General features: G+C 43.2%; 1 protein-coding gene across 1 annotated transcript in view; it reads left to right on the top strand.

The window, feature by feature from the left end:
• Window positions 1-24,170, top strand: part of LOC125995993 (lactoperoxidase-like) — a 39,257-nt gene that overhangs the window by 2,799 nt on the left and 12,288 nt on the right. The window contains exons 2-4 of the mRNA XM_049764978.1: window positions 16,207-16,272; window positions 17,291-17,378; window positions 22,495-22,652. Of these exons, the coding sequence (XP_049620935.1) occupies window positions 16,207-16,272; window positions 17,291-17,378; window positions 22,495-22,652 (312 nt within the window). The remainder of the gene's footprint in view (window positions 1-16,206; window positions 16,273-17,290; window positions 17,379-22,494; window positions 22,653-24,170) is intronic.

The raw sequence follows: 24,170 nt of genomic DNA, 5'->3' as shown, positions 1-24,170 counted from the left end.
CAGTAAAGAAAAGGGGTGATTATGGGGCCTGAGAGATAGCACAGTGGTAGGGCATTTGCCTTGCACACAGCCAATCCAGGACAGACAGTGGTTCAAATCCCGGCACCCCAAATGTCAGGCATATCCATGCCTGACAGGAGCAACTTCTGAGTGCAGAGCCAGGAGTAAACCCTGAGTGTCACCAAGTGTGACCCAAAAACAAAACAAAACAAAACAAAAAAAAGGGAGGTGGTTATGAAACATAAAACTACATATCAAAATCCACTATGCTAAGTTAGGAGAAGCTGTATGTTAAAAAGTATGCAATGTGGTTTCTATCAGTGACATTCTAGAAGTAAAAATCTATGTATGAAACTCAGGGATATGGTCTCATGTTGAGTTTGAGAATAGGGGTTAAGTATAATTTGGCAGTCTGAAGAAATTTGGGGGTGAATGGAACCATCTATATAGAACACTGGAAAGCAGTGTATTGACAGAACTAAAATAGAGACAAAAGTCATGTACGATAGAATCGATCACTCTGGACAAAAACTGGATCCTGAAAGAAGTTAAAGTACTATGCATGATATCCTGTCAGTATCACGACATACTGTTAGTAACAATATTGTAAGCCATGGTGCCTAAAAGGTTCAAAGCGGTAGGGAGAGAAGAAAAGTATCTGCTACAGAGTTAGGCTCTGTTTGGATTGGGGGCAGAGAAGGGAACAAGAAGATAATTGAAGACATTGGTGCCAGGAAATGAGTACCAGTAAAAGGGTGGTTGGAAAAGTCTATGAAATTCAACTGTCAACAACTTTTTAACTCTCGTTGATTAAATAAAAAATATTCAAGCCATTATCTTTTAAATGCTCTACTCTACTAAAAAATTTATTTCTCAGAGAAGTTTAACAACTCCAAAAGAATTTTTACTATATTCTGGGTGTAAAGAACTAAGCAAATCAAAAATAATCAGAATCATGTTTCTCACTGACTGGGAAAGAAATCAAGGATGAGGAGGCAATGGTGAAAATAAACCCAGTGGAGCTAAATCAGATTTGGAGTTAGCAGAATGCACCAGAATTATGGTTTGTTGTTGCTGTGATCTATTGTTAAATCTGGGAGATCTAACCCCCAGAGCCTCATCCATGCAAAGCAGATACTCTACTTCTGAGCCAAATCTCTGGACACAAAACACAGGAGTACTTTAAAAATAACTACAATAGAGAGTAAAATGCATTTAGAGAGCTATGTGTATGCATGATTTACACATATGCTTCCAGTCTCTGTTCACTGAGAGAGTCTAAAACACAGCTGCTCCTGACAAGAAATAGACAATCTCTAGATTCTAACCTTAGTTGCAAGATGTCTTTATCTTTTACAAGAAATAAGAGTTCCATGAAGAGGGGCCAGAGAGATAGCATGGAGGTAAAGCATTTGCCTTGCATGCAGAAGGTTGGTGGTTCGAATCCCAGCATCCCATATGGTCCCCTGAGCCTGCTAGGAGTGATTTCTGAGCATAGAGCCAGGAGTAACCCAGGTGTGACCCCCCCCCCAATAAAAGGAGTTCCATTAAGAATGAAGTTGTTACCTGGAAAAAGAATAATGGAGCCAGTAGGCATCTCTGGACAAGTAGCTCCTATCAGGCTAAGATGATCTGAGCCTGCTAGGAGTGATTTCTGAGCATAGAGCCAGGAGTAACCCAGGTGTGACCCCCCCCCCAATAAAAGGAGTTCCATTAAGAATGAAGTTGTTACCTGGAAAAAGAATAATGGAGCCAGTAGGCATCTCTGGACAAGTAGCTCCTATCAGGCTAAGATGATCTGAGATGAGAGCAGGGCTAAACTCTGACTTATCAGCAAGCTCAGCCACTAGTCACAAGGAATGGGATAGGGCAAGTGCTTGTGGCACATTTAGGGGATCTGAGCCCAGGAAATGCTTAAATGGAAGTGGGGAAAAACACCAGCCAACTTACTGAGTAAATATATCTCCTACTCCAGATCCTTCCAGACATGACCAACAGGGAGAACAGGTAGCAGGATCCTGACATCACTTTTTAAAATAGTCCACAGTAGCTAGAAGCTCCACCTCTTAAATGATCTCTGCCTAACTTAGCAGACTCATATCAGCACTAAGAAATACTCAGATTCAGATAAATCCTATTTATTAGAATAAATAAGTGTTGTCCCTACAGTGTGTCCCAACAGGTTAACCCAGATCTTCATCAACATGCCAATATTTGAAGTCATAGGGTTTTCTGAAATAGAACTTGAATGCTATTGACTGTTGTGATCTTTCCTCTGCTAGGAAAAAGTTCCATTCTTAGATAGATAGTGACTTTAAATACACACCTCCCTTTCTTAGTATTTTGAAAATATAAAAAATTAATATCTTCAATGAGTGCTACTTTATTATGGGCCTTTTTGCCATCTATAAAATCTGTAGAATTTTCTAATCATCTCTTTAAAGTCCATTGACTTTTGGGTCTGGAGAGATAGCATAGAGGTAGGGCATTTGCCTTGCATGCAGACTGATGCTAGTTCGAATCTTAGCATCCCATATGGTCCCCCGAGCCTGCCAGGAGCGATTTCTGAGCATAGAGCCAGGAGCACTGCCTGGTGAGACCCCAAAACAAAACAAACAAAAAGAATAAGTCTATTGACTTTCCCCAAATGAACAATAACATATAAGATCTATAAAATTGGAGCTAAAGAGATAGCATGGAAGTAAGCATTTGCCTTGCATGCAGAAGGATAGTGGTTTGAATCTCAGCATCCCATATGATCCCCCTGAGCCGGCCAAGAGTGATTTCTGAGTATAGAGCCAGGAGTAACCACTGAGCACTGCCGGTGTGACCAAACAAACAAACAAACAAAAAAAAACCCAAAAAAATCTATAAAATTTTCTGGTCATAATAGGGGCAAAGGGAGGTCAGCTCTGGTGGTGGGAATTGCCCTAATTCATTGTCATTATGTCATTATGCACCTTAAATATAACTGTGAAAGACTTGTAATTCAAAAAATTTTTTCCTGATCATCTCTTTAAATATTCTGACCTTCTCTTTAAAGCCCATTGACCTTCCTCAAATTAGCAATGAATGTCCAAAAGCCTAAATTAGTACCTACAAAAGGTTTGAGTTGAGACTATTATTACTCTCAAATGAGTCATTTAACTTTCATTATTGGATTAAATTAGTAATACAAAATGCATTGAGTAAGGATTCTCAAAGTCCTGTTCAAATCCACAATATATGTTAGGTATGAGTTTGTGTAGTTCATTCATTAGTTCATTTCATTTGTTCATCAAACAAATATTTCCTGCTGGTCTTCTATCTGGGTCATTGTGATAAATCCTAGGATAAATTACACAATCTATTGAACCTTGTTTGAGTTAATAGAACTTAATAATGGAACAGCAAGTGGTTAGTAAACAAATCAAAATGTATTCAATATCTGATATTACACAAAGACCGAAGAATAATAAGAATTGTGATGAGCAGGTCAATGAGCTGGACCACGTGCTTTGCATCAGGGACCCCAAGGTTCTATCCCTGGCACCACAGGGTTCCCCATTGTGACTGATAGATATCTGAGCACCAAACCCATAAACTTTGAAATTTTCCAGGTATGGCCCCCCAAAGATTTGTGGAAGGAGCTTAAAAGAATTTTTGAAAAGAGAGTTGGAGCCATAGTACAGTGGGTAGAGCAAGGCAAGTGGCCAATGTGGGTTTTAACCCCATATGGCCATCTTGATCTCTGTTAGAGTAATCCCTGAGCACAGAGCTCTGAGCAGTGCCAGATGTGCCTCCAACAAAAAAAATGTCTTTTTTCAAGAAAAACAAGGAAAGAGTGAGAATGTGTCATATATGCAAATAACTATGGTGAGGTACTCCAGGCAGATGAAACAGTCAACATAAGGCTTTGTTGTGGGCATGGCTATACATTATCTTATTGTCAATTATTATAATTTATATAAATAGTTGTGTTGTTAAATTAATTCTGGTTCTACTCCTTTACTCAGCAAAGTTGATGCAATGTTCAATGTTGGTTATTGCAGTCAATCATCACAGTGGCCCTTCCCACTTTCTTGACTCAGAGTAGATCCCATGTCTTAGATAGGAACCTTCAGCCCATCTTAGTCACAGCTAGGAAGACTTGACAAAGTCTGCAGTAGAGGGAGTTGCTCACTGCTCTCAAGTCCATCTTTCTCAAGACTACGTCAGTTCCCTGAGGCAACTGCCTTAGGCCTGTGCCTTAGAGGACCTGTCCCTTCTAGAATGTTGATAGGAGTGTAATTTCCAGCTCTTGACTCTTACGTTGGCCAAAGATTCCAGATAGCAATTTCTTCATCCCTTCAGGCTCCTGAAGAATCCAATTACAATACAGCAAGTAGGACACTTGCCTTGCAAATGGTCAACCAAAGTTTGATCTCCAGTGCCCATATGGTCCCCCAAGCCTGCTTAGGAGTGACTCCTGAGCACTGCTGTGTGTGGCCCCCAAACCAAAACATTAATAATAATACTACACTTATATTATTATTATAATAATAAATAAATGTTCAATGGTCAAAAATAGAAAACAAAGATTGGTCATATAATAATAGAATATTCTTAATTATATACATAAAATAAATAGAAATTTTGGGGCTGGAGAGATAGCACAGCGGTAGGGCATTTGCCTTACACTCAGAGACCCAGGACAGATAATGGTTTGAATCCCGGCATCCCATATGGTCTCCTGAGCCTGCCAGGAGCAATTTCTAAGCACAGAGCCAGGAGTAACCAGTAACCCCTGAGTGCTGCCAGGTGTAACCCCCTAACCCCCTCACAATAAAAAAAATTTTGTTATACATATTTTACCACAATAAAAAGAATTACAATGATAAAAATATGAAATAAATTGGATAATGACCACTTGTGTCCTGTTTAGAACTTTCCATATATATATTAGACACACTTTTTCTTAATTAAGATAATTTTTTCTATGGGACTAGAGCGATAGCACAGTGGTAAGATGTTGGCCTTGCACACGGCCAACACAGGACAGACCCTGGTTCGAATCTTGACATTTTCTATTGTCTGCCAGGAGCAACTTTTGAGTGCAGAGCCAGAAGTAACTCCTGAGGGCCGCCAGGTGTGACCCAAAAACCAAAATAATAATAATAATAATAATAATAATAATAATAATAATAATTTTTCTCCTATAAATTATTATTTCACATGAAGTGGTCATAACTCACACCTGCAGTTCATTGTTTTAAATTTTCAAACACACACAGCAATTTGGATCCTGGTAAGAACTATTCCCAACACCTCTGAGACACTCAGGAGTCCTCAAAGTTTTTAAACAGGGGGGCCAGTTCACTGTCCCTCAGACCATTGGAGGGTCTGACTTAAGTAAAAACAAAACTTATGAACGAATTCTTATGCACACTGCATATATCTCATTTTGCAATGAAGAAACAAAACAGATACAAATACATTATGTGGCCCATGGGCCATAGTTTGAGGACCACTGCATGTGCTCCCTTGCCCCTGGAATATTAGCAACATGATTGAAAGAGCATCTATCTGAGAAACTGCAAAATTTTGGCTGCAAGAGAAGGCCAAAGAAAGTTCCTCCTCCTGCCTAGCTTAAGCCAGAGTCTTCAAATCATTGAGGAAATGTTGGGGGGGTGTGTGGCATAAGGCTCTGCTGAGTAGGTATGAGTGGTATTTACAGTTGTAGTGATGGGTTAATTTTAGAGACAGTGATAGCATGATGATAGCATGACAGCTGAACAAGGTCCAAGAGTGGGGAATACAACCAGAGCCCAATAGAAATGGAGTAGAGATTTGGGATCTGATAGTAGCAAAGGCAAAAAAAAAAAAAAAAGGAAGATTTTGATGCCAGGCATGTGCAGACAGACCTAATTCATATTTCAGTTTAGCTAGCTTATTAACATCTTATTATCATATGATCATCATGATGATTTTTACCCTCTTTATGAACTTCAGTTTTGTTTTGTTTTCTTTGATGCTCAGGGGTTACTCCTGGCTAAGCACTCAGAAATCGCCCCTGGCTTGTGGGGGACCATATGGGATGCCGAGGGATCAAACCATGCTCCTTCCTTAGCTAGCGCTTGCAAGGCAAACACCTTACCTCTAGCGCCACCTCACCGGCCCCTATGAACTCCAGTTTGCATTATTGGTAGTGTGTCACAGAGCTGTCTAGTGATTTAAGCCTGCAACTGTCAATCATTTTCCCAAGTCCCTGGAGCTAGCTGGGAGAGATGGCACTTCTATGCATTGCATAGAGCTAACCCTGATTCAATCTCTGCCATTATATATGATCCCCAATTTCTCCCTTGAAGTGATCTTTGAGCACAGAACCTCTGAACATTGCTGGATGTAGTCCCCAAAACAAATCAAAACTTTTAGTCATATTTGATGCAATATGATTGCTTTACTTAATTATATCAATATATCAATCATAGAGATGTAAGATGTTACTAAAGAAAACTGGGTGTGAGATACATGGGGTCTTGGTAATATCTTTACACAAATACTATGCTCTAAAACTTCTCCAAGGTTAAAAATTCATTTTGATAAATATTGGGGCAGGAGAGTACAGCATGTAGGATGTTTGCCTTGCATAAGTCGACCAAGAATCTATTCCTGTCACCCCATATGTCCAGTCAGGAATAACCTCTTATCCCTGAGCACAGAGCTAGAATAAGCACTGCCAAATTTGGACCAAAAACTAAACTAAACCTACCAACAAGCAAAAATACCTGACAGTTAAAAACTTAGATTTGAATTATTAAAGTAAGTCAAAGTAGTATTTTTACTTTATTTAAAGACAATGTATCACATAGTTGACATAGTTGACTATAACACATCTATTTCCAGATAAGTGAAAGCAGTTATTAAAAAAGGAGAAGAAAGTTGAAAGAAAGAAAGAAAGAAAGAAAGAAAGAAAGAAAGAAAGAAAGAAAGGAAGGAAGGAAGGAAGGAAGGAAGGAAGGAAGGAAGGAAGGAAGGAAGGAAGGAAGGAAGGAAGGAAGGAAGGAAGGAAGGAAGAAGGAGGGAGGGAGGGAGGGAGGGAAAGAAAGGAAGGAAGGAAGTAAAGAAAAAGAAAGAAAGAAAGAAAGAAAGAAAGAAAGAAAGAAAGAAAGAAAGAAAGAAAGAAAGAAAGAAAGAAAGAAAGAAAGAAAGAAAGAAAGAAAGAAAGAAAGAAAAAGAAAGAAAGAAAGAAAGAAAGAAGAAAGAAAGAAAGAAAGAAAGAAAGAAAGAAAGAAAGAAAGAAAGAAAGAAAGAAAGAAAGAAAGAAAGAAAGAAAGAAAGAAAGAAAGAAAGAAAGAAAAAGTAGCAAACACACTTGTGAAAATTATTGTGTCTCCAATAAAGTCATTAATATAATGGCAGAGGATTTAGTAAGCTCTTGATGTTAGATGTCCGTTCTATTAAATTGGTGTGTTCCTATAAGGATGAAAGCATCGACCAAATGAAGTTGTCCAGAAATTCAAAGCACTATTACTGATACTGCAACTTTTAGGGGCATGTTCTCAGCTGCCAGGCCTCCTGAAAGAAGAAATATATGGGAAGAGTGCCTTCACTTACTCCAGAAAGCCCTGGTGATATCAACCCCCAAACTGGCATACCTGAAGTTTGATCAGATTTGTCTCCCCAAAGAGAAATGTAGAGGGTCAGTGATGAGGCAAGGCCATTGAGAAAACAGTGATTCTGGATTATGGAGGCAGCAGGGATGGCTTTGGTAGGCAGGGTCTCAGTCCACCCTTTCCTCCGAAACTGGCCAGCTTTCTGTTATGTGAGTCAGTATACCCCTGATTTTTCATGGCTCAGTTTAAGTCTTGTTTGAGAAAAGAGTAAGTCTATGGAGCTGGTCCAGTTCTAACATGACAACTACATTTGTTACAGCTGCCAGGCTTTCTGGAAGAAAAAGGATATGGGAGGATGGTTCCTATGCTCACTTCAAAAAGTGCTGATGATATCAGCCCCAAAACTGGCATACCTTAAATTTGGTCAGCTTAGTGTGACCAAGAGAATCGTAGAAGGGTAATGAGGCAGGGCCATGGGGAAGATGGTGATTGTGGGTGGTGGAGGCAGAAGGCATGGCTTTGGCAGGGTGGGGACTTGGCCCACCCTCTCGTTCTGAGATGACCACTTTCTAACTCTCTGCTGCATAGGTGGGTGTACCCATGATCTTTCACAGCTTGGTTTACATCTTGTTTGAGAAAAGAATCAGTGTATGAGCTGGCCTGAATTGAACAAAAAGGTAATTTTTATACCAACGTTAACAACTATAGTGCCAAAAATATTACTGATGCTCGATAAATACAGAGATCTTAGGGAAAGATTTATAAATACATAAATATTAGGAGAATGCAAGGGAGCAAAAGAATGCCATTGTACAATGTTCTCTGAGCTAGACAAATCAGGAAGACTTTATGAATAAGATAGCATGAACTAGATGTGAACTTGACCTAGAAGGGCAAACTAGGTATGGGGATTGTAAGGAAGTTGCTGGGGCCAGAGAGGTGGCGCTAGAAGTAAGGTGTCTACCTTGCAAGCGCTAGCATAGGATGCGGTTCGATCCCCCTGCATCCCATATGGTCCCCCAAGCCAGGAGCGATTTCTGAGCCCTTAGCCAGGAGTAACCCCTGAGCGTCACCGGGTGTGGCCCAAAAACCAAAAAAGAAAAAAAAAGAGTGTAAGGGAGTTGGTAAAGGTACAGATCAGGGCTTACTGGTAGAGGGGTGTAGGCTGAATGAAAATCTGGGGTAGAGGAGTGAAATATGATTGGGATAAACAGGAAAGTAAGCAGTGTGGAATTTGGGCTACAACTTAAGGCTTTTCTCTGTAGAGAGAAAGGGGCATGTTTAAATCAGAGGAGAGGTGGTGTGAGGTGGTGACAGGGAAATGGAAAGGAGAATATGGTACTGGAGCAAAGCTAAGATGATTCCAAGCAGAAGCTTGGTTGTAGGTAAGACCAGCAAGCAACAGGTGCAAGAGATTTACAAAGGATAGAGTCATGATAATGTGAAGAAAGAGGAAGAGAAATTAGCACCCAGGCTGGACCCTGGTGTCCTGCTGAAGTCTGAATGAGCCCATTCCCAGCAGAATTCTTCTTCTTCCCTTGCCACATAACTCCTCTCACCTATTTCACTTATTCCTTCAAACTAAAGAAAAATATAACCCCGCAAATAACAAGCTTACAAATAAGCAGAATTTATATTCCTTTTGTGTGGGCTGGGCTAACCTAGTTGCTGCAGGAAGGAACAATAGGGCAGAAGAAGCATGTAGGTTCAGTAGTTACTAGATAGGAAGACTCACTACTGAACCCTAGACTGGAGGACCTAACCAAAGCAAATAAATAGGGAGATCCCCCAAGATTACGTGGATCCTGGTTGCTAGTGAAAACAAGAAGCTGGCTAGCTAAGTTCTAATTGGACTCTCATACTGTGTGTGTATGTACGTGCATGTGCTGACTTGAGCAACAGGAGTCCTTTGATCAGAATGATGTTTTATCTGTAGTTTTACTACCAAGCACAATTCATTGGACTCTTATATAATGAAAATTATTCAAGATATGTGTGTTTGTTTGTTTGTTTCAAAATCCTGCACTCTTTTGGGTGGTTTATATGATAGTTAACACATATCCCTATTTCTACCCCCAAACAGCTCTGCATTTATTTTGGATCTTAATGTGTAAGGAAGTCACTGAACACTAAGCTCTGTGACTTTCTCCAGCCAAGACAAAAATCAGATTTGATGCCATTTTTCATTGAAACAAGCAGCCAGATGTGTTGTGTGCTAGCTTATTGGGGGTGAGGGCAATAAAAGACAACATCAGGAAACCCGTAATACTGCATATTCAGTGTACATCTCAGAGGGAGTTGAGAGATAGGAAGAAGCTATGGGATATTTGAGAAAATAAATGGAAGAATGACCTTGTCCAAGAAAAAGGACTTTCAAGTTCATGGAAAGAAATAAGGGAAACAGGGGTGATAGCACAGAGGTAGGGCATTTGCCTTGCATGCAGACAACTCAGGACAGACACGGGTTCAATCCCCACATCCATACAGTCCTCTGAGCCTACCAGTAATGATTTCTGAGTGAAGAACCAGAAGTACCCTCTGAGCACGCCAGGTGTGCCCCCCAAAATTAAAACTACTGAATGGAAGGAAGGAAGGAAGGAAGGAAGGAAGGAAGGAAGGAAGGAAGGAAGGAGGGAAGGAGGGAGGGAGGAAGGAAGGAAGGAAGGAAGGAAGGAAGGAAGGAAGGAAGGAAGGAAGGAAGGAAGGAAGGAAGGAAGGAAGGAAGGAAGGAAGGAAAGAAGGTAGGAAGGAAGGAAGGAAGGAAGGAGGGAAGGAGGGAGGGAGGAAGGAAGGAAGGTACGAAGGAAGGAAGGAAGGAAGGAAGGAAGGAAGGAAGGAGGGAAGGAGGGAGGGAGGAAGGAAGGAAGGAAGGAAGGGAGGAAGGAAGGAAGGAAGGAGGGAAGGAGGGAGGGAGGAAGGAAGGAAGGAGGGAGGGAGGAGGGAGGAAGGAAGGAAGAAAGGGAGGAAGGGAGGAAGGAAGGCAGGAAGGAAGGGAGGAAGGGAGGAAGGGAGGCAGGAAGTCAGGGAGGACGGAAGGAAGGAGGGAGGGAGGGAGGGAGGGAGAGGGAAGGGAGGGAAGAGGGAGGGAGGGAGGAGAGAGGGAGGAAGGAGGGAAGAAGGGAGAGAGGGAGGGAGGGAGGGAGAGAGGGAGGAAGGAAGGAAGGAAGGAAGGAAGGAAGGAAGGAAGGAAGGAAGGAAGGAAGGAAGGAAGGAAGGAAGGAAGGAAGGAAGGAGGGAAACAGTCTGCCCATGCTACCAGGTTATTTTTTGAGAATTTCCTTCACCCATCCTGCCAGATTCCCAGAAAATTCTGAACAAATCCCCCCTCCTTAAGCTGTGACTAAGAGAGAAACTCATTATTTCGCCCAGCACATCTCTGCAGAGAACACCTTCACAGACTTTATATTCTGCCATCTTCAGAAGCCACCCAACACCTGGTGAATCCTCCCACTAAAAATACTTTTACGATAGAGACTTTTTCTGTCTGTAAGGGAGGCAAGCAGAGTATCCCAGATGAACTTTTCTCTTGCACCAACTCCTCTTCCCACTGGAAGGGGGTTTCTGGGCAACACTTCCACCCACCCAAGTGCATGTAAAGCCCCAGGCAAACTGTTCAAAGGCACACCTTGCCAGTTCCTGAAGAAAGCTGATGATTGACTGGTTGGGTGTCTGTTCTTGGAGAAAAGCAATGAGTGAATCCCAGGAAAGGTAAACCTTGGCATATAGAGTCATGCTTGGGACAAGAGTCCATTTGTTTGCTGTTCTGGAAGATCAACAAGAGGAAATGTATTTTTAGCCAAGAAAGAAAAGAATAATGAGTGACAGTCAGCCAGTGGGGAATGGGTGAAACAGACAGCTTTCTTGTCATTCAACTTGTATGTCCTTCTGATCAGCCAAAGGTTGCATTCACAGCACAGCAACATGTAAAACTCTATTTCTGCAAGGAGAATGAGAAAAGCTATGTCCTAGTGTCATAAAAATACTGCAGTTTCCTGGGAAATTGTGTGTGTTTGTGTGTTCTCTTCTTGGGGTATTCTCTCTGCTACTAATGCCAAAATATGTTAAACTCTTTGTGCTGGTCTATGAGAAGATGTTGTCATTTTTAGCTTTCTGCCTATTATCAAAAATATATACTGCATAATATTATAATACAATTATGGCTCTGAGACTGTTGCATATGCATTGTGCTTGTTACCCTGATGTCATATATATTACACATAGTTAAACAGTGTTATCCTGTAGGGTTTTCTAGAAGCAATTTCCATCTTTTGGGAAAGGCAGGGAGCATACCTGACAGTACTCAAGGGCTGCTCCAAGTTCTATGCTCCTGATGGTCTCAGTGGCATGTGGTTATCATGAATTAAACCCAGGCTTCCTGTACTTAGTCTATTGTGCTTTCTCTCCAGCTCTTGGAATTTATGTCTTGAAACCATTCAGAACCAGTGCAGTCAAGATCTTTCTAAGGAGGGAGCTTCCTGAAACCCTGGGACACACATCCTGGAAATGGGAGTCTGCACAGCTTTCTGTAAAGTTCAGATATAAGGAAATGAAACAAAACAAAACAATGCTTGACTGACAAAAGAAAATGTCTTTCAAAGAAAACAAGAACTTTGTTCACCTTTCCTATAAAACTGCCTTCTGGGAGACCCAGCACATTTGCCTAGGTTTAAAGAAATTTTTGGCTCCATTCTTTCAACCAAAGAGAAGGATAGTCTGTTTTTAGAGGACAAACCCAGGAGATTTGGTTTTTTATTAATTTGCAGGTGCAACAGTCCTAAAAGTATTTTCAACCCAAAATATAATTTTCTATGGAGGCGTGTGTTGTAAATGGTCTGCCTATAAAACATACATATGTGAAATTTCACTTTTTCTGATCCTTCTTGAATGGCCCTAATGAATTTGAAATGTTTTAATTATTGTGATAAGCAGGATGTGTAAATCTTGATATGTTTTGTTTTGTTTTGTTTTGGTATTACATCCAGAAACACTCAAGATTTACTCTTGCTCTCAGAAATCACTCCTGGCAGGGCTCTAGTAACCATATGTGCTGCCAGGGATCAAATCCGGGTTAGTTGTATGCAAGGCAAGCACATTACCTGCTGTACTATGTCTTTTGCCCCTGTAAATAATGCTTTAAAATAATTCTTTCCTGGGGACAGAGCGATAACACAGTGGTAAGGCCTTTGCCTTGCATGCGGTTGAACCAGGATGGACCATGATTTGATCCCCTGCATCCCATATCATCCCCTGTTGAGCCTGCCAGGAGCAATTTCTGAGCTCAGATCTTTTTATGGGCTTAGCAAGCACCAAGCCTGCTTAGAACTTGCCCTCAGTGAGTTTTGCAGGATCACATATTAATTAATTGCCTTTTTTTTTTTGCAGTACCAAGTTTCCAACCCAAAAGTTTACACATGCAAAGCACACACTACCACTGAGTCACATTCTACTTTTAATATGTGGCTGAGATCTGAGCCCTATATTTAACCTGAAAAAAAAGGAAAGAAGAGGTGCTGTTTCATGCAGCCAATGATATTACATCAACCAATCCAATCCTTACTATCTGGCAGTTTCCTCATGCATCTGCCTGAAGTCACAGGGTGTTTCCTGCTGAACCTGAGCATCTCTTCCAAACCACATCAGTTTCTCAAAGTCTGTTCCCAGAAGCAAAGTCTTGGCAGAGGTATAAAAGCTCCTCCAAGCCGAGCAACTCTCCCAGCTGCCATCAAGCCAGAGGCTAAGGCACATTTGGCAGGTAGGACTCACCAACTTTCTGAATCTCTCCTGGTTTATGCACAGTTTATGATGGTAATTTCTAAAGACTTTTCAAGAAGCTGGGAAGGGGTTTGAACCATGCCTCCATCGGTTTTTCTGCCACCATAGCAGGTCATTTATGTTTGGTGTCAGAGAGAATGTAATGAAATTTATGGTAGGAAAGGGATAGGAGCTTCTTTGCATTTGAAAACCTGAGTCACAGAATAATAAACTAAGGGATGGAAAGTACCATTGACTTCTCATTCAGTCTGAACTGAGGTCTAAGAGATAACACAGACAGGGCAATAGTTAGTGACAGAGTGCAGCTCTGTGTGATATTCCTGAGACTTCAGAATAGTGAAAATATTGTAGTGTCTTAAGGATTCCTAAGCCAGGGTTCTCCCATCTTCATCTTGTTTCCAGTATCTCAGACCTGCTATTGAAGTACCTGCTTAGTTCACAATGCATTGTGGGCATTTAGCTCTCATTAGGTGTACAAATTATAACAACATTATATATGGGCTTTATTAAAGATGAGTGTAATGATTAAAGCAAATTGATTTTCAAGTGATTTGGAATCTGAATCCAAGCCAGAATCTGAATCTGAAAAAGATAAACCTGGTTTCTGTTGAGTTTTTCTGTAGAAGTTTATATAGATCTATCTCTTTTCCATTCTCATCTTGATCCTGGATCTATTAAAAAAATCAAATAGAATATTGAGGTAGGGAAAATGAGGTGCTTGTCGGTTGTCTTATGGGTTCATGAACCATTATCAATAGAATTCTTTCCACTCATGGGAAATAACTCCACTGATGCTTTCCTTCTAAGCCTTCCTGCAAACTTTTGGGTGAGTTCTTAGAAAGTCTGAGAGCCATATTCTAGAAGGTGTTGGCATTCAGAGTGTGGTCTGTAGACCAGAACCACTGGTCCCACTTGGGTGCTTATTGCAAGAACAGATGCAGACTCTCAGGTATCTTTTGTGAACTTCTGAGTCCAAATTTCCTTGATGACTTGTAGACACATTAACATGTCCCTAAATTTGCTAAAGAACTATCACCATCCTCTCTTTTTTTTTGGGGGGGGGGGGTTTGGGCCACACCCGGCAGTGCTCAGGGGTTACTCCTGGCTGTCTGCTCAGAAATAGCTCCTGGCAGGCACGGGGGACCATATGGGACATCGGGATTCGAACCAACCACCTTTGGTCCTGGATCGGCTGCTTGCAAGGCAAACGCTGCTGTGCTATCTCTCCGGGCCCACCATCCTGTCTTTTTACATCCTTCGGGTGCTAGGTTCCTAGGCTCTCAGAAGATCATGCATTCAATCAGTATAGACCCACATCTACTATGTAATGACATGGAATTTGCACACTGATAAAACAAAATAAGTAAGACAGACTCTTTGAGGAGCTCAGAGTCTAAGAGGGAAACAGACATAAAATAAGTGATGTGGGGCCGGGCGGTGGCGCTAAAGGTAAGGTGCCTGCCTTGCCTGCGCTAGCCTTGGATGGACCGCGGTTCGATCCCCCGGTGTCCCATATGGTCCCCCAAGCCAGGAGCAACTTCTGAGCACATAGCCAGGAGTAACCCCTGAGCGTTACTGGGTGTGGCCCAAAAACCAAAAAAAATAAATAAATAAGTGATGTGAGATTGGAGCAAAATAATGTCAGATGACATAAAAAAGAATAACAGCTTCTATGAGAGAAATCTGGTAAACCTCAAAGTCCAAATGGCCTGGACTTTAGAAAAGAAACAGGAGTTTTTAAGGTAGAAAAGATATTACATAGGCATGAGTATGAGTAGAGGTCTGACTCTGTTGATCAGCCTGACATTTTAGGGGCCAAGGCCCTGTCTCTGTCTCCAAGGAATGTTTTAATCTTAGGGACGGCTCCAGGCTTTGCCACAAACTGAAGGACTCAGGGAATGCATTTTGCACTGTATATACTGATGAACGATGTGGATAAATATCTAAATATCATAGAAGCCTCTTGTTGGCCTCTTATACTTGGAGGTCCCATGTGCCCCTGACTTCTGTCCTGTGTTATTGCAGACAGGTCAATTGGGACCTTTTTTTTTTGTAAACTCCCTTTCAAGTGCACGACCTTGCCTCTGTCTGTCTCTGTTCTATCCCATAGCCCTCCTTCATGCCCAAATGAAAAGTTGGCTGCAACTTAGAAGACAGTTTTGATCTTGAATCCCATAAGATCTCAATGAGAGGAGAATGAAGAGGGTCCTAAGGGGAAAAGAGGAAAAATATCTAATTTTGATTTTCCTGTTTAGATTTCTGAACTTCTAGAGCTGGAGAATGATAGTATAACGAGTAGCACATTTGCCTAGTATGCAGATGACCTGGTTCAATTCCCAGCACCCATATGATCTTCTGGACAGCCCACACACAGACCTATCATGCCTTTCATTCAGGGGCTCATTTTAACTGGAACTCTGGGCAGGGTTTCTCAGGAGTTTCGAGGGTAGCTATCTGTCAGGGAATGTTCAGTCCTGAGGGAAAGAGGCAGGATATTTTCCTAAGTGACATCAAGCTGTGGCTGGAGGTCCTGGGGTTAGATTCAGGGGAAGAATCCATATCCTGGATTTATGCCTGGCAGGTTAGGGGCTGAAAAATTATCACCATCCCCCAAGTCACAGCCTAGTGGCAGCAAACATGGATCTGCCCTGGAGAAGCCAAGTTCAGTTCCCTCCACCACAGCCTCTCTAGGCCCTTGGCAGGGATCTGCACCATCACAGATACCCCAGGTCATCAAGTGTCTCTGTTCCAGTCTTAGGGCACTTGGCTCTCAGGGAGTCTCTGCTCTACTCTTCCAGGGACCAGGCCTTCCTATGGTCCTTTAACAAAGCTCACAATCTGACTCTAGGTCTCATTTCAGTCATGTGGCTCCTCATGCGTCTTGGCACCCTCCTGGTCTGCCTGTCCTGGATCCAGGCCTTGAGTGGTAAGTGGCTCCAACAACTTCCTCTGTACCCAATGGTGGCACAAGACCACAGAAATGTACCTTCCCACCATGGGGGGGGGGGGCTGGAGACCATACTCCAAAGGGGCTGGAGGGGTCCTGCTTCCAATGAAAGCTCTAGGGATGACCTTGTCTCTCCTCTTCCTGGCTTTCTGTGGCCCTTAGCACCCCCTGGCACACCTTGGCTTAAAGCTGCATTGTTCGCACTCTTCATGGCCTTGCTTACTTTGTGTGTCCTCCCACCAGGAGACCACCAGTCATTGACTTCATTCTAATTATTTATATCTGCCAAGACCCTGTTTTTATATAAGCCACATTCAGAGTTTCAGCTGGGCACCTATCTGGGGGAAGACTGTCTAACCAACTATGCTTCCTGTACTCAGAGAATGCATGTGGCCCCCACATACACCAGACCCCATATGACTAAAAACAAAGAACCCCACCTCTACCCTTCTTCATGCACTCCCCCACCTCAGGGACCCAGATATCATCTTTGGGGTCCAAGTCAACAGGCTACCCCAAGGGACCTGCACTCAGATACTACCATCACCCCCACCTCTTCCCTGAAGGCCCCAGAGTCCAAGCCCAGGGCTCCTTCAGCTGAGGATCATGATCTCAGATGAGGCCCTGGCACTCATGAAGATGAAGGTTGCAAAAAATCCTACAGCAGTGGAAGGTTTCTGAACACTAATGACCAAAAACGAACTCAAAATTAAATGTGTCATGGATGTGAGTTGTTAGCCTGTTGTGTTTCTCTATCAGGGGGAGTTGTGAGTGGAAAAGCTTCGGGAATGGGAGCTTCAGAGACTTCCAGGCCCCCCATTCTGAACTCTCTGTTGAGGAGCAAGGAGGATCCCTTATTAGGGGCCTTTTCTCCTTGGGGGTTCCTGTGAAAGTTTCTTGGCTGGCTCAGACTTGAGAGGCTGAGACAGGCAGACAGAAGCAGAAGGCACCTCAAGGAGGGATGTGTGACAGTTCGTTTCCTGCTTTTCCCTTCAAGCACAAACCACAGGGCCAACTGCCATCTCTGAGGTTGTGAATCAGGTCAAGGTGCAAGTAAACAAGGCCTTCCTGGAGTCCCGGGGCAGGTAAGGAAATCCCCACACACTTTTATGTCAATGGATAAGCCCTTGTAGGCAGATATGTGAGCCCTGCCAGCAATGCTACAACCTGCCTTTCCCCACCCCTCATCTGCCAATATGTGGTTGTGACAGACAGGAATGCGAACCAGCACTCCAGAAATCCACTTCTCTATCTCACATAATCCTAACGCACTCTCTTCCAGTCACAAATGTTTCCTAAGGGTATGCATTCCAGTGTCTCGGAAAGCCTGGAAATGGAAGTGTTCCATCAACTCCTAAGGGCAGAGGAGGACTGAACCTGTGTCCTGGATTCAGGTGCAAGGAACAGGGAAGCACTGGAGTGAGGGAGTAAAGGGAGAGAGGAAGTAAAGCAAGCTGAAGCTCCAGGCACAGTCTCACTGGCCCCATGAGATCTGGTGCCTGCCTTGGATCAAGGGGACAGATTTTTCCTCTGCCCAGTTTTCATGAGCAAGATCATAGGAGCTAATACCTCGGGTGGGAGCTATAGCATGTGGTAACTCTCAGCTATATTGACTGAGGCCATCACACTGCATATGGTCCCCCAAATACATTAGGCATACCCTCCAAACACTGAGCAAGGACTAATCCCTGAGCACCCCCAGAAGTGGCCCAAAAACAAACCTAAGAAGTTGCATTTAAATATCTTGTTACACTTGAAAACTCACCACTGGCTTGATTAGTATAGACAATGAAGAAGAGAAATGAAATAGGTTTGGAAGCCTGAAGCAGTTTGATGGGAGGACAGCTCAGGTCCCAGGACAACAAAGAGTTTTAAGGGGTATGGTAACTCATATATAGGACGATGAAGACTGTTCTCAAGGACCTAGAGCAAAGTTAGAAAACAAATTAGGGCTAAGGAGTGGCAGGGAGTGGGGGGACAGGGGAATGAAAAGTGACTTATTTATTTTTATTGTTTTATTTTATTTTTGTTTTGGGGCTACACTCAGTGGTACTCAGGACTTATTTCTGGCTCTATACTCAGGAATCATTCCTAGCAGTGCTTGGAGTTCATATGGGGTACCAGAGATCAAACCTCGGTCAACAATAATCAAGGCAAACACCTTACCTGTTGTACCATCTCTCTGATTCCATACGAGCAATTTCTTGCTGTTGTTGTTGTTGTTGTTATTGTTGTTGTTGTTTTTGAGCTATACCTTGTGGTGCTCAGGAGTTATTTCTGGCTTGCCCTCAGGGATCATTCCTGGCAGTGTTCAGAGGACCATATGGGATGTCTGAGAATGAATTCAAGTCAGCCTTATGCAATGCAAACACCCTACCTGCTGTGTTATTGCTCCAACCCCATGGAGTGATTTTTAAAAATATTTTATCTTTATTTAAACACTGTGATTACAAATATGATTGTAGTTGTATGATAACAGCCATGTAAAGAACACCCCCCTTCACCAGTGCAAGATTCCCACCACCAATTTTCCAGATCTCCCTCCTCCCCACCCCACCCACACCTGTACTCAAGACAGGCTTTCTATTTCCCTCATTCATTCACATTGTTATGATAGTTTTCAGTGTAGTTATTTCTCTAACTGCACTCATCACTCTATGTGGTGAGCTTCATGTCATGAGCTACACCTGGAGTAATTTCTTAAAGAGTATGAGGTCTCCTTTCAGGGTGATGGAAATGTTCTGGAATTGGGTAAAAGCAACAGTTGCACAATATTATAAAGAAGAATTTCAATAAGTAGATGAATGGGCTAGCCAATGAAGTGCTCTTATCACAGCATGGTATGGTATGGCCTCATTCTAAAATTCCTACAGCAGCCATCTGGATAAAGAAAGGACAAGGAAGGCAGGAAGTCATGTGTACAACCAGGAGAGTGAGGGAGGGGCCAGTGTCATTAGTGACAATTTGGAGGAGGAGTAAGTGTTTTGTGGAAGCCCTACCTGCACTGTGGAACCTAGTGCTTGAGCAAAGGAGGCAAGTCCCTGGTGAGTCAGAGTTCAGGTAGGAGAGCCTAGCAGAGGGGGTGAGGAAATAAGAAGCACCTAAACCTAATGTGGGGCCTTTCAGGTAGAATTCTTTTGTTTCTGGAGTGACATTGAAATGTTTTCCCTCAGTCCCTTTGGGAGCAAGCTGGTGTCTTTTCTGTGTCCAGTCAAGCTCCAGAAGCTACTCCTGCATTCTGTCAACAATCCTGAGAAGTGTAATATAGAAAATGGTTGTGTTTGAGGTTAAAAATAATCCAATAATTCAATCTGAATCTTTGTCCTTATCTTATGCCTAAGGAAACTGAGTACCAAAAGGCTGTGTGAATCAACCCCCAGGTACACATCCACAAAAGGCAGCAAGCACTCTGGGTTCCATGGAAGCAAGGATGAAGTCTGGATTTACTCTGAGGTCATGTCAGCAAATCAGTTCTGGAGGAACTGGGATGCACACCTTGCCTCCAGACCCAAAAACTCTATTCCCAAACTGGCCAATAGCTCTCCTGAATTAGGAAATATTCTCCCTCTCTGTCATATAAAACAGGAGTCACTGGCCATTTAAGACTAGTGAGGACCAAAGACATGACCAGTGGCATTAAGAAATTGGATTCGGGGCCAGCGAGGTGGCGCTAGAGGTAAGGTGTCTGCCTTGCAAGTGCTAGCCAAGGAAAGATCGCGACCGTGGTTTGATCCCCCGGCATCCCATATGGTCCCCCCAAGCCAGGGGCAATTTCTGAGCGCTTAGCCAGGAGTGACCCCTGAGCATCAAATGGGTGTGGCCGAAAAACAAAAAACAAAAACAAAAAAAAAAAGAAATTGGATTCTTCATATTTGTGGTAATGATGAATTTCCATTTATATGGTTATATGTGGAGAGTGGTAAGCACAGAAGACAGTGCAAAATGCTGTGCCACTGGACTTGTATCACCAGCAAAATGATAGTTTGGCTTAACCTCTGGAATTCTGTTTCACTGAAGTTGTGGGAGATTGGAAGAAGAAAGGGCTGATGATTAATGTTCAGTCATCAAAGTCCTTATCTCTTCCACAAGCAGTCAAATGGCCCATCAAACTGAGACAACAGGCCCTTTACACCTGAAATAGAGTTAACCTGGTCCATGGTGACTGGCCAGATATAAAAATCAATGAACTGTATCCCAGGTTTGGCATTTGCGAGAATTGAGCTGCTTCCAATAGTTTAATGCTGTTGAGTCTTAGAGATCATCTCATAAAACTTCTCCATCCACTCATGGGAAAAATGAGGAATGGATAACCATAAAGGGTTATCTTGCTTTATTTTTTGTTTTCTACCATTCCCTTCAATATGGGGACCTCTTTTGGCTTTGTGCTCAGAGGCTGATCCTAGCAGAGCTGGGAAACCGTGTAGTGCTGAGGCTTGACCTCAGGACTCCTGCATTAAAGCACTCTTTATACACATTCAGCAGTTGAGCTTTCTCCAGCCTCATAGAGGATTCTCAGGAGAAGTTTTTCTGACATAGCCTTGCCATTGGTCAGTCACTCATGTGTTGTCACAAACTTCCTAGAGAGGGGCCAGTGAGGTGGCACTAGAGGTAAGGTGCTAGCCAAGCCTTGCAAGTGCTAGCCAAGAAAAGGACCGAGGTTCGATCCCCCGGCGTCCCATATGGTCCCCCCAAGCCAGGGGCAATTTCTGAGTGCTTAGCCAGGAGTAACCCCTGAGCATCAAACGGGTGTGACCGAACAAAAAAAACTTCCTAGAGAGAGGAATTTTGATTTTTTTACAGTACAAAGGGGAGAATAAGGAATAAGGCCATATCCAGTGAAGTCTGTTTTACTGGGCAAGATCTTTAGCCATTTCTAGATTTTTTTTTTTTTTGGATTTTGGGTCACACCTGGTGATGCTCAGGGGTTATCCTGGCTATGCTCTCAGAAATTGCTCCTGGCTTGGGGGACCATATGGGACGCCAGGGGATCGAACTTTCCTGGGTCAGCCACATGCAAGGCAAACACCCTACCGCTGTGCTACTGTTTCACCCCCCATTTCTAGAATTTCTAAAACCCCAAGATGTCAGGGGTTCCTCTGAATGAATACATTAGTCCTGGAAAAATTCGGCTTATATTATTTAGGTTTTTGTTGTGTTATGAGGACACATGTTAACCTTTGTGGTGCTGGGGAAGGGGTGGTCACTTATAGCTTTGTGATCAGGGCTCACTCATAGCAGTACTCAGGAGACCCTGCAGTATTGGGGCTGGAACTCAGAACTCCTGCATGCAAAGCGTATGCTCCAACCATTCTCCTTATCCACTGAGTAATTGTTTAGTGTTGGCACTCGCGGCTCTGCAGTGGAGACATTTCTAGAAGTATTCAGTCTAGGGGTGTAGTCTGATGGTTTGTTCAGTGTTTAGGCCCAGTAGTACTCAGAGATTACCAGAGCTACACTGTCAGTGTTAGTGGGGGACAGATCTGGGGGTGCCAAGAGCAAACTCAGGCCATGCACCTGCTAAATTTCTACTCTACCACCTGAATTAGCTCCCCAGCTATGCTGCAACCTCTAGCTCTAAGCTTCTTCCTCCCATGAAAAATGTTCCAGATGGGGCTGAAGAGGTAGTCACTAGCCAGTGGATAAACTAGTTCTTTTTACAAGCTGACCCAGATTTTTATCCCAGGTACCACATATAGTTCCTCAGGTCCCACCAGGAATGATACCTTAGCACAGAGCCAAGAGTAAATCCTGAGCATGGCCAGGTATAGGGAAAAGAAAGGAAAGAAAGAAGAAAGAAAGAAAGAAAGAAAGAAAGAAAGAAAGAAAGAAAGAAAGAAAGAAAGAAAGAAAGAAAGAAAGAAAGAAAGAAAGAAAGAAAGAAAGAAAGAAAGAAAGAAAGAAGAAAGAAAGAAAGAAAGAAAAGAGAAAGAACGAAAGAAGAAAGAAAGAAAGAAGAAAGAAAGAAAGAAAGAAAGAAAGAAAGAAGGAAGAAAGAAAGAAAGAAAAAGGAAGGAAGGAAGGAAGGAGGGAGGGAGGGAGGGAGGGAGGGAGGGAGGGAGGGAGGGAGGAAGGAAGGAAAATAGCCATTCTAGAAGCATCAGACAAGAAATAAGAGATGCTGAGAGCATAGGAAAAACTTGCTCCCTCCCTCTATCCTGTTCCTGAGTCTTCACCATGCCTCTCCATGGCTCTCCACTGCAGACTAAAGAAGGCCCTCTACTCTGAGTCCCCAAGCCCAAAATATCTCTCAGAATACCTCAAGCATGCCCGAGGGCCCACACGCACAGCCATCCGCTGTGGGCAGATTTGGGAGGACACCTTCAAGAGACTGACGAAGAGAGCCAAGACCAACACCACAGGTACTGCCCCCACCCCAATCCCAGGTTCGTTCCTTGCAGCAGACAGAAGAGCTCACCCAAAAATGCATCCCCTCTCCAAAAAATAATCAAGAAGTGCACTCCTCTTTGACCCTTTATGTACTCTGGTGATTTCTTAGGGGTTCAGAGCAGGGATCTAGATCAATGGGCCTCAGCAAGGCCACAGTGCTGACTTGGCATAAGGTGATACACATGCTTTTGACTGATTCATTCATTCATTTATTGGGGGGCCTCCCAAGCAGTGTTCAGAGGGCCTTGTTCCCAGGAGGTCATTCCTGATAACACTCAGCAACAAGACAAGACAGTTTAGTGGTCAGTCTCTGTGAGGTCAGGAACCACCAAAAATAGGCAGGCCAGTGGTGCTCAGGGATCTCCCAGGCTGCACCCGGAAATGTTGGGTAGGGGACATGTAGTACTGGCACTACGGATGGAACAAGATCCTTGTTCATGATTTTAGATAAACTATCTGCAAGACTTTTGTCCAGAGCAAGAACAAAAGTCAATAAACAGAACTCTGATTTTACTTTTACTCCCTGTGTAAACCATGGTGTCGCTAGAGGCCTGAACTCTTCATCCAAGTCACACATGGGTGCCCTTCCCCACAAGCAAACTTTTAAGCCACCTGTGTCTGGCAGATATACTGGGCTGATGTCCCAGGAGAGAGATCTATTTTGGGCAGCTTGGACTTGAAACCACGGCCTGGTCTCCTCCGTGGTGCTCTGGTCTCTCTGCCAACCATCACCCTGGAGGACTCAGATGGAGAAAGAGGCTCAGCGTTTCCCTAGCAAAATGTTAAAGAATAGGAGGGGGCTTAGATGGGGCATGTTCCAGAGTTCCAAGAGAAAGGAACTGCACAAGGCAGAGGGGCACCATGAACTCTGAATTTCAGCATCTGGGGACTTTCACAGTCCTGTAGGATCCTCAAATTCCTCACCCTCCACTTAGAGCACTAATGGCTCCCTCGGGCTACCTCTTCATTCTATGCCACATAAAAGACCCAGATGCCCACACCACATTACTACTTGCTTAGAGTTGTCTCTCCCCAACATTGTTTCTGGCCACTTCCGATCTTCTTGCACTGTCAAGGAAGCTTTGCAAGAAGCTTAGTGTTGGGGCCAGAATGGTGGTGCAAGCAGTAAGGTGTCTGCCTTGCCAGTACTAGCATAGAAGGACCATGGTTTGATCCCCTGGCATCCCATATGGTCCCCCAAGCCAGGAGTAATTTCTGAGCACATAGCCAGGAGTAACCCCTGTGCATCACCGGGTATGGCCCAAAAACAAAACAAACAAAAAAAGAAGCTTAGTCTTCTCAAAGGAAACCCATTGACATGAACTTCACCTCAGTGACCTTAGAGATAATAAATAACAACCCTGAAAATTTTGCACTATTGGCACTGCATTCTTGGTCCAAAGTTTCTGAGATCTGTTTCATTCCTGTAAAATGGGAGTAAAAAAAAAAAAGTCTTACCTTAAGACCAGGGAGATAGTTCAAAGGACTAC

This window comes from Suncus etruscus, chromosome 1 (assembly GCF_024139225.1).
Source record: "Suncus etruscus isolate mSunEtr1 chromosome 1, mSunEtr1.pri.cur, whole genome shotgun sequence".
NCBI classification, from domain to species: domain Eukaryota; kingdom Metazoa; phylum Chordata; class Mammalia; order Eulipotyphla; family Soricidae; genus Suncus; species Suncus etruscus.
Note: the sequence above shows the minus strand (reverse complement) of the source record. Positions and strands in the feature narration are given on the sequence as shown.